The 16640-nt window shown below is 34.7% G+C and overlaps 1 protein-coding gene across 1 annotated transcript in view; it reads right to left on the reverse strand.

Annotated features, from left to right (window-relative positions):
• Col24a1 (collagen, type XXIV, alpha 1) overlaps positions 1-16640 on the reverse strand; it is a 280847-nt gene that overhangs the window by 54916 nt on the left and 209291 nt on the right. The window contains exons 38-45 of the mRNA XM_013018210.1: positions 16197-16250; positions 15865-15918; positions 14686-14742; positions 13462-13515; positions 9243-9296; positions 9080-9133; positions 4518-4571; positions 3076-3183 (exon numbers count right to left, since the gene is read on the reverse strand). Coding sequence (XP_012873664.1) covers positions 3076-3183; positions 4518-4571; positions 9080-9133; positions 9243-9296; positions 13462-13515; positions 14686-14742; positions 15865-15918; positions 16197-16250 — 489 coding nt within the window. The remainder of the gene's footprint in view (positions 1-3075; positions 3184-4517; positions 4572-9079; positions 9134-9242; positions 9297-13461; positions 13516-14685; positions 14743-15864; positions 15919-16196; positions 16251-16640) is intronic.

Consider the following 16640-nt stretch of genomic DNA (forward strand, 5'->3'; position numbering starts at 1 on the left):
GAGGGAGGGAGGATGGGAAGGAATGGGAAGGGGAAACAAAGGAGGAGGCTACAATGCTTGATAAGAAATGTACTCATTATCTTGCCCATGTAATTGTAAACCTTCTGTATAGTATTTTCACAATAATAATAAAAAAACACAAAAAAAACCTCTGGGAGAGTGCCCAGACCCTGAATTTAAGACCCAGGATCAGTGTGTGTGTGTGTGTGTGTGTGTGTGTGTGTGTGTGTGTAAATCATTCTTAGTTCTAGCACCATATAAAAATGGGCTATTTGGCATATCAGATGGATTTTGCTAAAACTGGGATGGACTGCTACAAAGACTCATAAATGAGAATGCTTAAACTGGTTTCTTGGATATGACTGATCTGTCTTTGGGGAACAAATCTCCTCCCTTCTCCACCCTGTTGTATCATGTGGCAAGCTCCCATACTCTCTAGTTGCTGGCCAGTGGTTTTCCTGAGGAGTAAGAATGAGATAGTTTCTTGAATTGAGATGGTAGATATAGTTGAGGACTCAACCCACTGTAAGGTTTTATAGTCTGTATCCAAAGACCTCTTAAGGATCTTCAAGGTCTTCTGTTAAGATAGGAGCAGCAGTTAAAAAAAAAGTCAAGCCCGGTACTATTGATCACACCTATAATCCCAGCTACAAGGGAAGTTAAGGAAGGTACCAATTAGAGGCCAGTTTAGGCAAAACAAAGCAAAAAGTGAGAGACCCTATCTGAGAACCAACTAAAACAAAAATGGTTGAGAGATATGGATCAAGTGGTAGAGTACTTGCCTAGGGAATACAAGTCGCTTTAGTTTTAATGTCAGTACTAAAATGTAATGTCGAACTCTAAGTCAAGAAAAGAGCCCAGAGGTTTGAGTAGACAGGGAAAAGACCGAGAACTCTTGATCTGCCTTGTTTGTGGAGCCAGCCTTATTCAAACATCTAGAACACCATTAGTAGTCTCGCAGATGGGCAATTTGAAATCCAGTTTTGGTTGTGGTCTCTATATAATGAAGTTAAAGTGCTATAAAGTTACCAGTATATTGTTTAGAAACAACGAATCTAGAGATACTATTCTATACAATCTTATCAGTAACTCTAACTGGAAGTGCTCAAAGACTATTCTTTACCAAGGTGTTCAGAAATGTCAGTAGAATTAGTGTGTCTAAATTAAAAAGGAATCTTGGAGTGCCTAAATCCAAGATAGAGTTTTGCCATCAGAGAAAATCTGAAGTGATGAAGTGGATCAGAATGTATTGACCTGCACAGATCTGTTGTGATAGTTCAGTGAACATTTAACTTATTACTTCTAGGAATCAATATAACATAAAGAAGCAGAATGTATTAGTATTTAGGTGGAAAACTTCTAGGTCTTATAAAAATATAAATTAATCTTTCTGTGTTAATTCATGGTGTCTTACTTTCCAAACTAGGTCCATTGAAGGGAAGGAGGTTCTATTTGAAGACGAAATTTGCTGAAGTGTAAATAATGACTCTTTTCTCAACTTCCTTCAAAGGAACCTATAATCATATTCTAGGAATTTGAGCACTGGAAAAAAAAGAAATTCCAAGATTTTCTAGAATGAAAAGAAGATGAAAGCCCAGTGCATAGCTTTCTTAAGAGCTGAATCTCAGATTTAGCAAAGTATGCATGATAAGGTTCATAAAATACCTACATTAATAAAAAAAAACACTTCAGCCTGCCATCAAAATTATCTAACCCCTGTTGTGACTATATTTTATTCTGGTGTCCTGCATCCTTTATATACATTTTTCTCATTTGGGGAGGGGAAGGAAAATAACAAAATGCTGAAATAAGGATACAGGATGACCCATTGTAAGAGATGTACAAGACAGTATGTTGAAAATGAACTTTACAACTTTGGAGGGGGGGGTGGAGAAAGGAGTTGGGGAGGTGGGGACGAAAGGGATAGTAGGGGAAAAACAAAGGAAGGGGTAACAATGCTCCATAGGAAATGGACTCATTACCTTGCTTATGTAACTGTAACTCCTCTGTGCAGTATCTTTACAATAAAAATATACATTAAAAATTATCTAAGCCTTAATCTGATACTCTAAGATACTTAGAGATACTTTTCCAATATAGTCTAGTAAGGAGACATATACACATAAGAAATAAAGAAAAAAGGTGGTTATTTTACTCACAAGAAGTATTAGCAAACTCCTCAAAAAGTCCATCTTTTCCCATATAATCTGACTAGATAATTATTTCTGAAATAAATTGGTTAGTAGTTTCATAGAATTTTTTTCTTTTTTTAAACAAATGAGAATCTAAACATAGTGAAAGAAGAACATTAATATGGATTTGAATTTAGGTATAGATTTGATAAACAACTAGAAATGATTTATAGTTTAAGCAGAGAAACCATCAAACAAGCATATCAAAGTTCTGGAAATGTAAAAATGTATATTTCACTGGGTTCTTCAAAGTATGTAGCTAATTCTTGAATGTTTTAAATAAAAATGTTGCATTTTATAACAAAAATACCTGCATATGGTTGACAATGGAGAAGGCAGAAAAAGAAAATAGCTAAATGAAGACAAAAGTACTATTTCTAATTTTCTGTTTGAATAAATAAGGTAGAAATTTACATGAAAGTAAGAGAAGGTCTATATCATTGTGTTACCCTAAGATAAACAGAGGAAAAAATATTCATACAGTTCTTAAAAATATTGGGTCTGTAAAAGCAAAGGGAAACTAGTGTTGGCAGAACCTGCCTTGAGTTACTGCCAAGACCTAAATGTTCCAGAGGTGGCTTAAGACCTGTGATGAACTCAAAACACAGCCAAATGGTTACAGTCCCTCAAATGGAGCTTCCTTACAGTTCACTAAAAAAAAACTTAATTTTTATATACTCTGGGTTAGTGTATCTAACATATTAAAGAGAATATACCTATTGACATTTTTGTGCATCATAAATATTATTGCAAAATAACTATTAGAGAAATAATTGACTTAATGTAAGCCAATGCCAAGGCTAAGAAAGACTGAAAAATAGGGTCTAGTAAAGAGACATTTACACACAAGAAATGAAGAGGAAAAGGATAGCCAACTACTCACAGGAAGTCCCTGTTTTCCTGGTAGCCCAGTTTTTCCAGGATTTCCTGAGGTGCCATCAGTTCCGTGGTATCCTTGCATGCCTTTTGGCCCAGGAAGGCCGGGGAGTCCCTTGAAAATTAAAAGTTGCTTGGATTATAGAGACATTTTGGTAAGATGTTTAAATATCCAGTACTTTACTATTAACTGGAGATAAGACAAAGGAGCTTCTTTTCTATACCCTGTCACAGAAACCACTGGTTTCTTCAAGTTCTTAATGATTTACTATTTTATTCTAACTGATAATCATCCTTAAAAGTTCACTAAAGGCTGAATGTGTACCTATAATCTCAGTAGGAGACTGAGAAGGGAGATTTTCAATGTCAAGGTCAGCCTTGGCTACAGAGTGAAACCCTGTCTACCTATAAACAAAAAACAAACAAATTTCCTTAAAGAGGGACTAGGGAAATAGGGATAGTTGTAGAACATTTTCTTAGGTCTTGGAGTTTGTCTTTGCATTCACAAAAGAAAAAAAACAAAGTTACCCCAACAAAAATGCCAAGTTATCTAATCTTTCATGCCTCAGTAATATTCTCTGGTTCTTCTCATAGTGCCAACCCATGCTTTATAACCAGCTGTCAAGAGATGCTATATGTACCTGTCAGCTTAGGATATAGGCTGTCATTCACTATTTCTAAAACCTATAGCATGCTTTATTTTTTTCTCCAAAACAAAAAATTCTTGTAGTTCTTTTTGGTATGCTTTGAATTCGGCAATTACATAATTGAAGAATTGTCTGAACATTTGTTTCTGTTCTTGGACAACTGGGTTTCATCTGTAGGATCTCTGATCTGAATGTATCTGCAATCTATCTTCACTTTTCTTCACATTTTTTGGAGCCAGGACAGGTCACCCAAAGCAGGCATCTTAATTCTGGCAAGGGGATAACAGCATGATATCTACTAACAAGCTAATCAACACATATCTGACTGGCTAGAGGAGAAAACATATTATGGCAAAATTAACTTTTGTTCTGCAATCACTGGTTCAAAGATTTTCTGTTCTGTTTGCTAGGAGAATGAGAGGCTGAATCCTCCAATTAAGTACAGCTCATGTCTTTTTAATTATCTGTGAAGATCTTGACCTCTGTTACCATTCAGCCAGTCATGATTCCAAGTTCCCTGTTTTCCAGTGGCTCAGTATGAGAGATGAACAGGAGTCCTCAGGGAGAGCTCCATAACACAGGAAAATTTTAGCCTTCAGCTGCAGGCACTCAGATTTAAACAAGTTTGGTTTTGAGTTAGTGGTCATATTTTGTTCCCTCTGTGTTCCAGCATAGATTTAAATTTTTTTCAATATGATTTAATTTATCCAACATGACATACTTGGCCCCAAATTATCCTGCTTGCTGAAGTTGTCAATTCTGTTTAGGAAATCATGAAAGATAAAAGAAGCCTGTTACTTACAGGAATGCCAGCTTTCCCAGAAGGACCAGAAGCTCCTTTTTTCCCTTTAGGGCCCTAAAAATGGAAAGCATGGTTGTAAATAAACTGAAATAAATTTACCTTTTAGTTCAGCTAAAGTCACAGAAAAAAATACTGTCACCTGCATGATAAAATAAGCAATATTATATATATGATACATATACACACATATAGATATATCTATGCACATATATATGGGTATATATAATTGTTATAGGTGGCTGTTGTTGCAATACAAGGTTTTTAATAGAAGTCCTTGTGCTTGTTAAGCAGGGATTCTGCCACTTGAGCTGCGTCTCTAGCCCTGGGCCACAATCTTCCTGGGATGAAAGGTGTTTGATTTTTTATTCAGCCTATATTGGTTGAGATGAGATCTCAAGAACTTTTTCCCTGGGCTGGCTTTGAACCACAATCTTCTCCATCTCTGCCTCTGGAGTAGCTATAGGTATGAACTACCTGTGCCTCACAATTTAAGATCTTGTATCTTACTTGTAGAGGAGAATTATTTAGCAAGTGTGGCCACTTCCAGGGAGGGCCTCTCTCTCTCTCTCTCTCTCTCTCTTTCCCTCCTCCCCCCCCCAGTCCTAGGCTTGACCTCAGGGCCTGATCGCTGTCCCTAAGCCTCTTTGTGCTCAAGGCTAGCACTCTATCACTTGAGCCGCAGTGCCACTTTCAGCTTCTTCGAGTAGTTTTTTGGAGATAAGAGTCTCACAAACTTTTTCTGCCTGGGCTGGCTTTGAACTATGATCCTAAAAAAAAATCAACCTCCTGAGTAGCTGGGATTTCAGGCATGAGCCACCAGCGACTGCCTCCTTTGTCTCTCTTTGAAAGTGGCTAAATTGAGTACTTAGGTTCCTGTCAGGAACCCATAATTTAATATGTGCTTCTCTGGAAGCATAAAGAACATTCTTGCAAATCAAGGAACAGACATTAATTTCCCATGGAAATTTTGTTTTTCCATATATGAGACGTTTTAAATCATAATTGATTCAGCAATAACTGATCTGACAGGATAGCTTTTGATCCTGCCATTGTTCTCATGATATCCTAAGATAATTTTAAGAAAAAAATATGGAAAAGTGAGCTCCAAATAAGAAAAAGAATCATGGTCTCATGGTTTCCCTTATTTGCAATAACTAGTATATGTCTGAGTCAAGCAGAAAAGGTCAGATAAGTTGATGTTAGGGAAATGAACCCTAAAATATGTATTCAAATGTTTTTTCTTTCATGCAATTGTTTCTAACACATTTATAAGATTATTTCTTTGTTGCTTTGTATGTCCCTCCCCCATGGTATAACCCCTGCTTTCACTGTATTTGATGTCGGTATAATTTGTGGAGGGGAAGGGGAAAAAACAAATCGTTTAACTAGGGATACAGGTGGATCCATTGCAACAATGAGATGTACAAGTTATGTCGAAAATGAACTTTACTACTTTGGTGGGGGGGAGGAGAATTTGGTGGGGGGAGGGGGAGGATGGGAAAGGATGGGAAGGGGAAACGAAGGAGGAGGCTACAATGCTTGATAAGAAATGTACTCATTATCTTGCCCATGTAATTGTAACCCTTATGTACAGTATGTTCAAAAAAATAAAAATAAAAATTAAAAAAAATAAAAAATAAAGAAATGTACTCATTATCTTGCCCATGTAATTGTAACCCTACTGTACAGTATTTTCACAATTAAAAAAAAGAAAAAGAAAAAAAAGAATCATATTGTCATTACCAGATACCAGATTTCCCAGAAATCATTAAAACTTATCAAAAATAGTTCTACCTGAGGTGATAAACTATTAAAATTTGAAGACAGTAGGTGCCTGCAATTCAGTTTAACAACACACAAACACACACACAAACAACTTCAGAGGTTGCACTGTCTGACAATAACCTTCAACATTTTAGAAGAAATAGTACATGTTGTTACAAAGAAAAAGAATATTTTCTGTACGAGATACAATCCAACATCTTAGACAGTTGTGTTTGTCTCTAATGTCAGAACTGGGAAGGCTGAGGCCAGAAATTATGAGCTTAAGGCTATCTTGTCTTCAAAAAACCCCCAAAATACCTTTCCAAAAATTTGGGGATGAGGAGATAGGTAAATCAAGTGTTCTGTCACTAACTTTGAAAACGACTTGCCTTAAAAATCATTCATTTAAAGTCTTGGTGGATCATGATGGAAGGAGTGGCTTTGTTCAAGCTATACTGTAATCATAAAGTGTTTTAAATGCATAGATCACTAACATATAGAATGTTGATTCCATCCACAAACAGTTATAAATGAAATATTTTTGTCTTTACTAAAATTCACGTATCGACATCCAGATTCTATAATGGTAATGCCAAGTGTTGTTAGTGAGAGTTGGGCTTTGGGGAGTGATGAGATCTTGAGGTTCAGACGATCCTGAAGGATTTTAGAGCTAGCTATGGATGAAGTGAAAATTGGCTGTCTGGACTGTGGAGGCAGATTCTCACCAGAACCTGATCATGCTGGCACCCTGACCTTGCATGGCAGACTCCAGAACTCTTAGAAATAACTTTCTGTTGTTTCTAAGCTACCTCATTTATGGTGCTTAGTTATAACAACCTGAACTAAGACAGTACCTTTTTGAATTTTTGCATTAAAAAAATCTCAAAGCTGGAATTACTGGTTAGTTTTATAGCTAAACTAAAAGCTAAATATTACTAAATACTACTCTTACACAGAGGTGGTCTGTTCAATAGGAAATTACAGATTGGACCAAAATTAAGAAAATATGTTGTTATATAAGGTGCTAGTAGATGACTGAATTGGTAGCATAAGAAGGAAAAACAGTTACTCTTCAAATTCAAATATAATAAAAATACTATTTGATGCCACTTCCAGATTTAATTTAGTTATGTTTCATTTAAATATAAGTACCTCATAAATCAATGAACAGACTTTCTGTTTTCATAATAGGAAAGGCAAATGAATTTTGTGTGTGTAGTCTTTAGAGTGCATAGACAAATGCACTTTCTGTTTTGCCTGGATGACACTGAAAATACATTGAGTGGTCTATATGAAATAAGAATCAGAAAATGTTGTATTCACTGAGGATGTACATAGATTTCTAGAAAAAATAATTTAATTTTTAAAAAATGATTTCATTTTAATGTGCCAAACCCTTGTTGTTTTAAAGTAAATATTGTTATTTTTGTTGTTTTTGTTTAAAAGATCAGAGATAGTTATCACAATACTCTGCTAATTTTAACTTTCTTTGAGAAGACATCTTGCTAAAATAAACATATTTAGCTTTATTAAAAGTTTATTCTCAGTCTCTCCCTTTTACTTCCCCTCCCTCCTTTCTCTCCCCCTCTCTCTTCTATCTCTACTTCTGTAACTCTATATGTCTCTCTATCTTTCTCTCTTTCTAAGAAACTTCTGCTTACTAATATCTGGCTTTTGTTTGTGAGGAAAATAAGTTATGGTTTGAATCTTAAGTCTTTGAAAACCAGTATAAGAAGGTTCACTTACATTTGTCTTACAGAAAGCTTTTAAAAAGGTACTGGTCATGACTTGCTTTCACATCTTGTCTATAGTTGTCCATAGTTAACACACTCAATGAATACATCAGCTGGTTAAGTAATGAATCACATTTTACTTAATTTGCAAAAATATTCAAAGCAATGCTTCTGTGTAATAATGGGATTCAGGAAATAAAGCTTCTAGTATTAGCTCTGTTGTTAATTAGTTTTGTGATCTCAGAGGACTAGTCATCTCTCTGGGATTGAAATTTCTTCATCTGAAAAATGAGACAATGATTGTTTTGTAGGCCCACAAATTCACTTCCTTATAAAATTCAGTGATCAGACATCACTGGGAAGGTGGAGAATCCTGACTGATTACATACCAGAATGATCAGATATTGGGAGAAAAGGGTTGGAGAGGAATTTTGGTAAACTGACTACAGTTCCTTGCTAAAACTTGATTTTTTTTTTCAGTGAGAAAAGGCAATCAGATCTATTTATTAGGAATCTTCCTAGCAGTTCCTTTAGCCATTTCATTTTAGAAATTTTCCATTCACTAAGTCCCACCCTGCTTCTTAGCTATAAATTTCCACTTGCTAGTTCCGTCTTCAGAGTTGAGTTCAATCTCTCTCCTCTATTGTAAAAGACCATTGTAAGAGTGCCCTATACCTTTTGCGATTGATAATGAAATCTTCATTACTGTGCTGGAACAAATATTGCTGAGTAATGTTTATTTTTAACACCTTTTACAACAAACTAGCTTTGCTTGATACTTTTTCTCACTATATAATGCTGGTACTTCTGTTTGAAACTTTTAAAGGAGACTCCTAATTTGGAACAATTTTAGGCAATTTCCACAAAGCTATTTGGATAACAGTCAAAACATATGAATCATTCAAAAATTATGTTTTAGTGAAATTATTAGCAAACACCATATGTGAGAGTGCTCTTTATTTTTGAAGGAATTAATGATGGTTTGAATGATAAACAAACAAACTTTTGCCTCTGCTTTCTTAAGCCAACAAAAAATGTCTTATCATTTTAAACAATCCAACTTACTTCAGATCCCCTCTCTCCTTTTAATCCTTGTTCACCTTTGTCTCCTGGTTCACCCTTTAAATAGAAACCACGACAAATCATATATAAAGCCAAGATGAAATAAGTTAGGTTAGTGTTCATTTCCTAAGTTATCAGAATTACAAAGAATGCTTTCAAAACATACTGGGGGCCCTTGTTGTCCAGCGGTACCTCTTAGGCCTGGTACACCCACGTGGCCCTAAGGAAACAAAAGAGTATATTATTGGAGTAGGGGATACATGTAATTTAGAGAATAGGCTACTATTATCTAATGTGATAGAGATTGGAAATGGGATAGAAAGATAATATCTTCTGGTTATTATGATGAGTACATGGTATTATGATGGACAAATAATGAGTTTTATTTTGCTTTTTCCTTTTGTAAATGTCATGTTGACCTTCCTAATGAAGGTGGCCTCCCAAAAGATATGGCTATGTCCTAATCCTTGAAACCTGTTAATGTGATCTTTATAAACCTTTATAGAGACTTTATAGATGTTATTAAGTTAAAGATATCAAGATCACCCTGTGTTATCCTGTAGGCCCTAAATTCACTAACAGGTGTCCTCATAGTGGAGACAAGGAAGGCAGGTAGAAACAGATTGAAGAAGGCTAGGTAAAGACAGAGGCAGACATTGGAGTGATGCTGCCATAGGAATCTTATAAGAGGCAAAGAAAGATTCTTTCTAGAACTTCTAGAGGGAGACTAATCCAGTGTACTCTCTGATTTCAGATCTCTAGAACTGGAAAAGTATATTTCTGTCATTGTTACCCATTTCTTGTAATTTATTAAAGCAGTTTTATAAAAGTAATATTATCATTTTGAGATATCTTTGTGATATTGGTTTTAGGTCCCCCAATCTAAGGATGCTCAAGTCCTTTACATGGCATAGTTTTGCATATAACCTATGTATTGTGTATATGTGCTTGTGTCTACTTTAAATCATGTCTAGGGAAATCATAATTCCAAATTCTGTGTAGGTAGTCATCATACTATACTGTCCCCAGGATTATAAAATTAAAAAAGTTATAACTATAAAAATTATACACTCAGTACAGATAATAGGCAGTCTTCTTTTTTTCTTTTTTCTTTTAATGTGTGTGCTGGTCTGGGGACTTGAATTTGGCCTGAGTGCTGACCCTGAGCCTTTTTGCTCAAGGCTAGCACTTTACCACCTGAACCACACCTTCACTTCCAGCTTTTTGTGATTGTTGGAGGCTGTTTCATGGAATTTCTTCCCCTGGTTCCCTGGGTTGTCTTCAAACCACAATCCTCAAATCTCAGCCTAGTGAGTGAGTAGCTAGGATTACAGGCGTGAGCCACAGAGTCCCAGACTGATGTAAGTTTTAAAGACAAATTTCAATCTGTTCCTGGATGAATTATTGTTTAGTTACAGAGGGATGACTGTAAAGCTAACAACTAAAGGAAAAGAGTTTCTGTTTTTCAACCCATGCCTCTGTGGAAGTATACTTTGGTAAACTAAATGTACAGCTGTTTGGATAGTAGATTTACTGGTTTGAAGACTGGGAGCAATTACAGCATGTAATATCAAGAAATATCAAATGATTATGACAACCAGCAATCTGTTATCACTCTATTTTTTTCCCTACGATGAAATGCTAACTCAAAACATTTTCCTGCTCAAATGAATAAACAGAAACTAGTAATGCCCCAGGGGGAAATTTGGTTGGAAGATCTCTGCATGAAATCTTTTATCCCCTTCTCTTCTGTCTTCTTTTTAAATTTCTTATAGAAAGGCTCATCGACTTTTTTTTGGGGGGGGCGGGGGTGGTGGCTAGGAGGAGACTTTGCAAATAGGAAAACAAAGCCTTCTTTGCATATTATGAAGTAATTATTGATGGTTTTTAAGCTTCAGCTTCTTTAGATATAAAATCTTATATAAAGATGTCAACAATGTCAAAGAGAAAGGCTACTTTGGAAAGCTTTCTAGATAGTCCATAGGCACACCAAGAGAAAGCCATTACTACTCTGACCCTAAGCAAGAAAGCATGAACAGAGTCAGTATATAATAAATCAGGACAATCAAGAAGGGGCATGGTAAAGCCAATATGATTTGTTGTGAGTCATTTACTGAGGTTTTGGGAGAGAACTGGCTGGTGAAAAGTTGGAGTTACAAAGTCAAATAAAAATGGGCACTCAAAATTATCCTGGTCAATTATGGCTTTGCTGCTACTCTTATTTGTAGACATATAGAGACCTTTTCAGACCGATTATAGAATAATTGTTTCCCTTTGGCTTCGTGAAGCCTAAACACAAATCTTATCAAAGGCAAACCATATAATTATTTAGCTGTATTCAAGTAAAATCTGATGATGGCCGTATGTAAATAGTGGTAATAATGTAAAGTGTTATAACTAAATGTTGTAAAAATAATGTAAAAGAGTTTTGTGGGAAGTGGTAGATTTTGCCCGATAATATGAGAGGGGATGAACTGGATGCAAGGGGATCCTGGAAAAGATTTTGTAAGGAATGTGATGATATGCTAATCTTGGAGGATGAGTGTTGCAACAGTACATCAAGAGCATTCCAGCAAAGGAGATAGCAGCAGAACTAGAGATTCATGTGGCAGAACATGCTACATGGAGGACAGATTTAAAAGGGCTATGGCCTGGTCAGGGAATCAAGTGAGAAAGTTATTAAAATAATTCAGATAAAAATAGCTTGAGAAAATCAGTTTAAGAATGACAATTGGCTATCAGTTTGTATATTCAACTGGCTAATCTGTTTCATAAATAATCATAAAACATTTTCTTTGAGAGAGAGACATGAACTGGACTAATTAGCCCGTCCATTCATTATTATAAATTAGGCAAAGGGGCTCAGAACTAGATACTATATAGAAAAGAAAGAACTCATATTCCAATAGGGGAGCAAAGGCACCTGAACATTGAAAAAAACTAGCAAAAATATTAGTAGAATATGATAAAAATACTTGTGTTGAGTGTTCTATAATAATAATAATAATAATGTAGGACTCCAGTACAGGACAGATAGGAAAATTTTCTGTGAGTGAGAGTGAGTTAGAAGAAAGGAGAGTTTGAACTAAATTATAAAGGACAGATATGCTGAGTGCTGGTAGCACATGCCTGTAATCCTAGCTGCTCAAGAGGCTGAGATCTGAGGATCGTGGTTCAAAGCCAGCCAGGGCAGAAAACTGTGATTTTATTATCTACAATTAACCAGCAAAAAGCTGGAAGTGGAGGTGTGTTTCAAGAGGCAGATTACTAGCTGAGAGTGAGTGAGAGAGAGAGAGAGACAGAAACAGAGACAGAGAGACACAGAGACAGAGACAGAGACAGAACCCCAAGACCAGCTTTGAGTATAAGCCCTAGGACTGGCACACATACAAAAAAGGACAGATATGATTTATGCATGTATAAATTATATAATGCTGATTGCAAGCAGAGCATACTGTGAATAAGAAAAATAACACAGGAACTATAGGGAAAGTGTTACCAGATGGCTATTTTGTTTAGCAACTCTTATTTTACACAAAGAGAGAAGAGATAGGAGGCAAGAATATAAAATATCCACAACACCAACATGAGTTAAAATATGATTTCAAATAAGTTCTAAACAAAGTCTAATATTAATTGATAAAGTTAATCTTGTAAAATGTTGCTAAAAATAAAAGTGATTAAGAATTTATTTGGATCGCAATGTTTTTTTTTTATAACATTTATCTACCTCTCTGACAACTTAAAAATTTCTAATATGCACCAGGAAATTTATGTTCAAGAGACTGGGATATGCTAATGAAAAAATAGAAACATGATTCTTCTTATATATCTCACATTTTATAAAGGAAGAAATATAAGCAAAGAAAAATGTTCGAAAAATTGAGAGGATAATAACACAGAATACCATGAAATAAATCAGGTAATATGACAGAAAGGATAGCTACGGTTCTAGTTTAGATAGGTCAGACAAAATTCCTGCTGAGATCTGTATGAAGAGGAAAAAAGTAGCAGTGGGAAGAAACAACGATGATTTGAGAAAAAAGGATCAGAAACTAGAAAGTAGAAATGTTGAACACATTTAATATATTGCTCATAATACTCAATGTTGCATACATGGAAATGGAACTAAGAAACTTCCAAAGATTAGTAGGATTGAGGTAAAAGAGAGTGAGAAGGCAGGAAGGGTGACATTGATAAAGATGCATTATATACGTAAGTGGATTGCTAAACTAAAATTCCTTTATACAACTATTTGAAGATAAAAAATGAAAAATCAAAGACATAAGATATTATTAATTATCTCAGTGATGCATATATCCATTTGAAACTGAGACCAGCTATAGAGAATCCTTCTTGAAATTTAGAAGTGGAGTAGTAATTACCTTATATCCCTCTGCTCCAGGGTCTCCTCTCTCTCCTTGGTCCCCTATGGGGCCCTACAGAGACCACACCCAAAGAATATTAATTTCACAGCTGTATTCATGAATTCAGTTGATACAATTTAAGTGTGGTTTGTTTTTTCCAAAAATGAAAAATTCAAGCATATAAGAATTTGTTCAGTACCACTAAATAATTTAAAAGATTTGAATTTCAGTGGCAAAAGTTGAACATCCAAATGTGCTAAACACATTTTCTATATGGATATATGTTTATTAAATATAAACTACAGAGAATAAATACATGGAAACAATGCATACAATTAAAAGCAAATATAAACATATGTCAAATCGAGTCTAGTAGTACTTGATTATCCACATTCAGGTCAAAGAAGGTGAGAGAAGATATACTACACCTATATATTAAAAGTTTAAAAGTCTATCATAATAGCTATAGTGATTTTATCCAGTAAACATGAAACATTCATAAATTTAAATTAAGAATGATGAATAATTAGTCATGATAATTTTCCCTGCTTTGTTACATACTCTGATTCTGTGCCCTTGAGGTTCTTTTATTCTATGTGATATTATGTGCAAATGAAATTTTTTAACTTTATCTTTATTTTTGGCATACATTTTATCTTACCCATTTAATTCACATATATCCTTCAGATATTATTTTAGTCAAATGTAAGTGTAGATGCAGTTATTAAGATTAAAGCTGTCTGAGCAACATTTCAAAAACTATGGCTATCGTTAATCCCTAAAATACTTAATGACAAGAATATATATCCATGAATTTTTAAAGGTTTTTGTTTTTAACAACTGGTATAAGAGGTAACTATATGAACTAAAAAGTATATTGATCAGCTTTAAAATGCTTTACATATGTATATACACACACACACACACACATACACACATAGGTGATAAGTAAAGAAATATTTGCCCTAAGAACCCTCAGGAGTATATAAGTTTTGGACAATCTCTGTCAAATGTTATCTCATATATACTCAGTGTTCAAAGTTAGATATTAGAAGTTACTTTCTTAAACATCATGTTATATAATATCTAAAACATTTATATCGCTCAGATTTATTGAGAGCAAATACTATTTTGCTATAAAACTAACAAAGTAAAACACTCTTTGGATAGATGAAATTTGTGTTGTGACTTTATTGATACACTTCATCTTAAGTACCAAAATAATTTTAGAAAAAGACCTACTGGTTCACCTGGAGGCCCAGGCGGTCCAAGGAGTTTGCTGTCTTCTCCTGGGTAACCCTAAAATGAAAACAATCATGTATTTACACAACAGCATTAATTAAAAACCTTTCTAAATACATAGTTTATTAGTGTCTAAAATATCAGTAAACATACATGTTTGGTAGCAGTAAGATTTAAACTCAGGATCTAGTACTTTCTTGGCAGCTGATCTATCTTTTGCTTTGATTGTTTATTTTTATTGTTTACTTTGAGACAGCATTTCATGAACTTTTCTACTTGGGTTGGCTTCAAACTGCAATCCTCTGTATTTCAGGTTCATGAGTATCTATGTTTATAGGTATGAGCCAACTTTCTCTCTCTCTCTCTTTCTCTCTCTCTTTCTCTCTTTCTCTATCTTGCTCTCTCTCTCTCTTGGCTAGTGCTCTACCACTTAATCTCCATGTTCAGTTTTTTTCTGGTTAGAGTCTCATGGGCTTTCCTGATTGGGCTGGCTTTAAACTGTAAGATTCAGATCTCAGTGTCCTAAGTAGGTAAGATTACAGGTGTGAGCCACTGATGCTTGGCTATTTTCTATTGGCTTGTACTAATTGTACAGGGAGGATTTTATTGTTTCATCTACACACATTTCCCCTGTATTCCAATCAATTTCACCCCCCTCTATCACATTCCAGCTTTCTTTTTCTTTAAGCAAAAACTTTTACCTAAGAAATTAATCATATGATATTTTATGCACAATTATAACTTATGCATGGTTCTTGAAGCCACTCTGTTTTAATTACATAAAAAACCAGACAGAATTTTCTCAATGTGGAGATTTTTAATTACATCATCAATCAAGAGAATGGCTGTAGTTATTCCAAACTCATTAAGAACTTTTAATGTAAGTAAACTATAATTAATCATAAAACCCCTTTCAATATGTAATTCATTTTAGGTTATAGAATTTTACAGATTACAAAGCACTTGCTAATGTACCTTTTTACATGTTTTGAAATAATCGATTGCAGATATTTAGTAATAATTTATTTAAATATCAGCTCTTTGATGTTTATATTTTAGGATTTGCAAAATATCCACCTTGAAAAGTGTTTTTTTCATCCTTTGGGGATGTTTCAAATCCATTCTTTTAGCAAAAATTCATAAATTCAATGTTTAACTTTACAAGCGTCGGCAACACACCTTTTCTCCTTTAGGTCCTGGTGATCCAGACAGGCCTGGTTGTCCTTTATGGCCCTATAGAAAGACACACAAAGAAACATTCTCTGTTATCTTTCAGCATGGTTTGCTTGACACCACCCAAATTCATGCTACTGGATATTGCATCATTTTTGAAAAGAAAAAAATAACGTTCATTTTATAGAAGAATGAAAATAACATTCATTTTATAAAAGAATGAAAACTAAATATGTTAGGAAGATTTATCAGTGACATTTAGCTTAATTTGTAGGTTTGTGTGTGTGTGTGTGTGTGTGTGTGTGTGTGTGTGTGGTTAAGTAACTATAAATACTTACCATATATCCTGGTATTCCTGGTTCTCCATCAGGTCCCATCAATCCTAAAGGACCCTAAAAACCAAGGTAAATATTATTAAGGCAGAAAATAACTGTTTGAATCATCAAACCTAAATTGTCTGTTTCTGAAATTTTACCTTTAACATTTTCATAGTTTGAAAATCTATGTAGCCGAAATGGGAAGACAGAGGACATAACAACCCCCCGCAAAAAAACCCCAAAACAAAAATAACCCTACATTTGTCCATAGCTTTCTTCTGAACCACACAAGTTACGCACACACACACACACACACACACACACACACAAACACACATATACACACAGTTCACATTGCAATTAATAACCATGAATCAGTAAATTTAGTGGTTCAGTCTAACAATACATTGTAGAAAGTCAAATTTAAAATCTCATAAGAATTCAGCCATTAAGGAGACCAATCTA

The sequence above is a fragment of the Dipodomys ordii genome, unplaced genomic scaffold (assembly GCF_000151885.1).
Source record: "Dipodomys ordii isolate 6190 unplaced genomic scaffold, Dord_2.0 Scaffold39, whole genome shotgun sequence".
NCBI lineage: Eukaryota > Metazoa > Chordata > Mammalia > Rodentia > Heteromyidae > Dipodomys > Dipodomys ordii.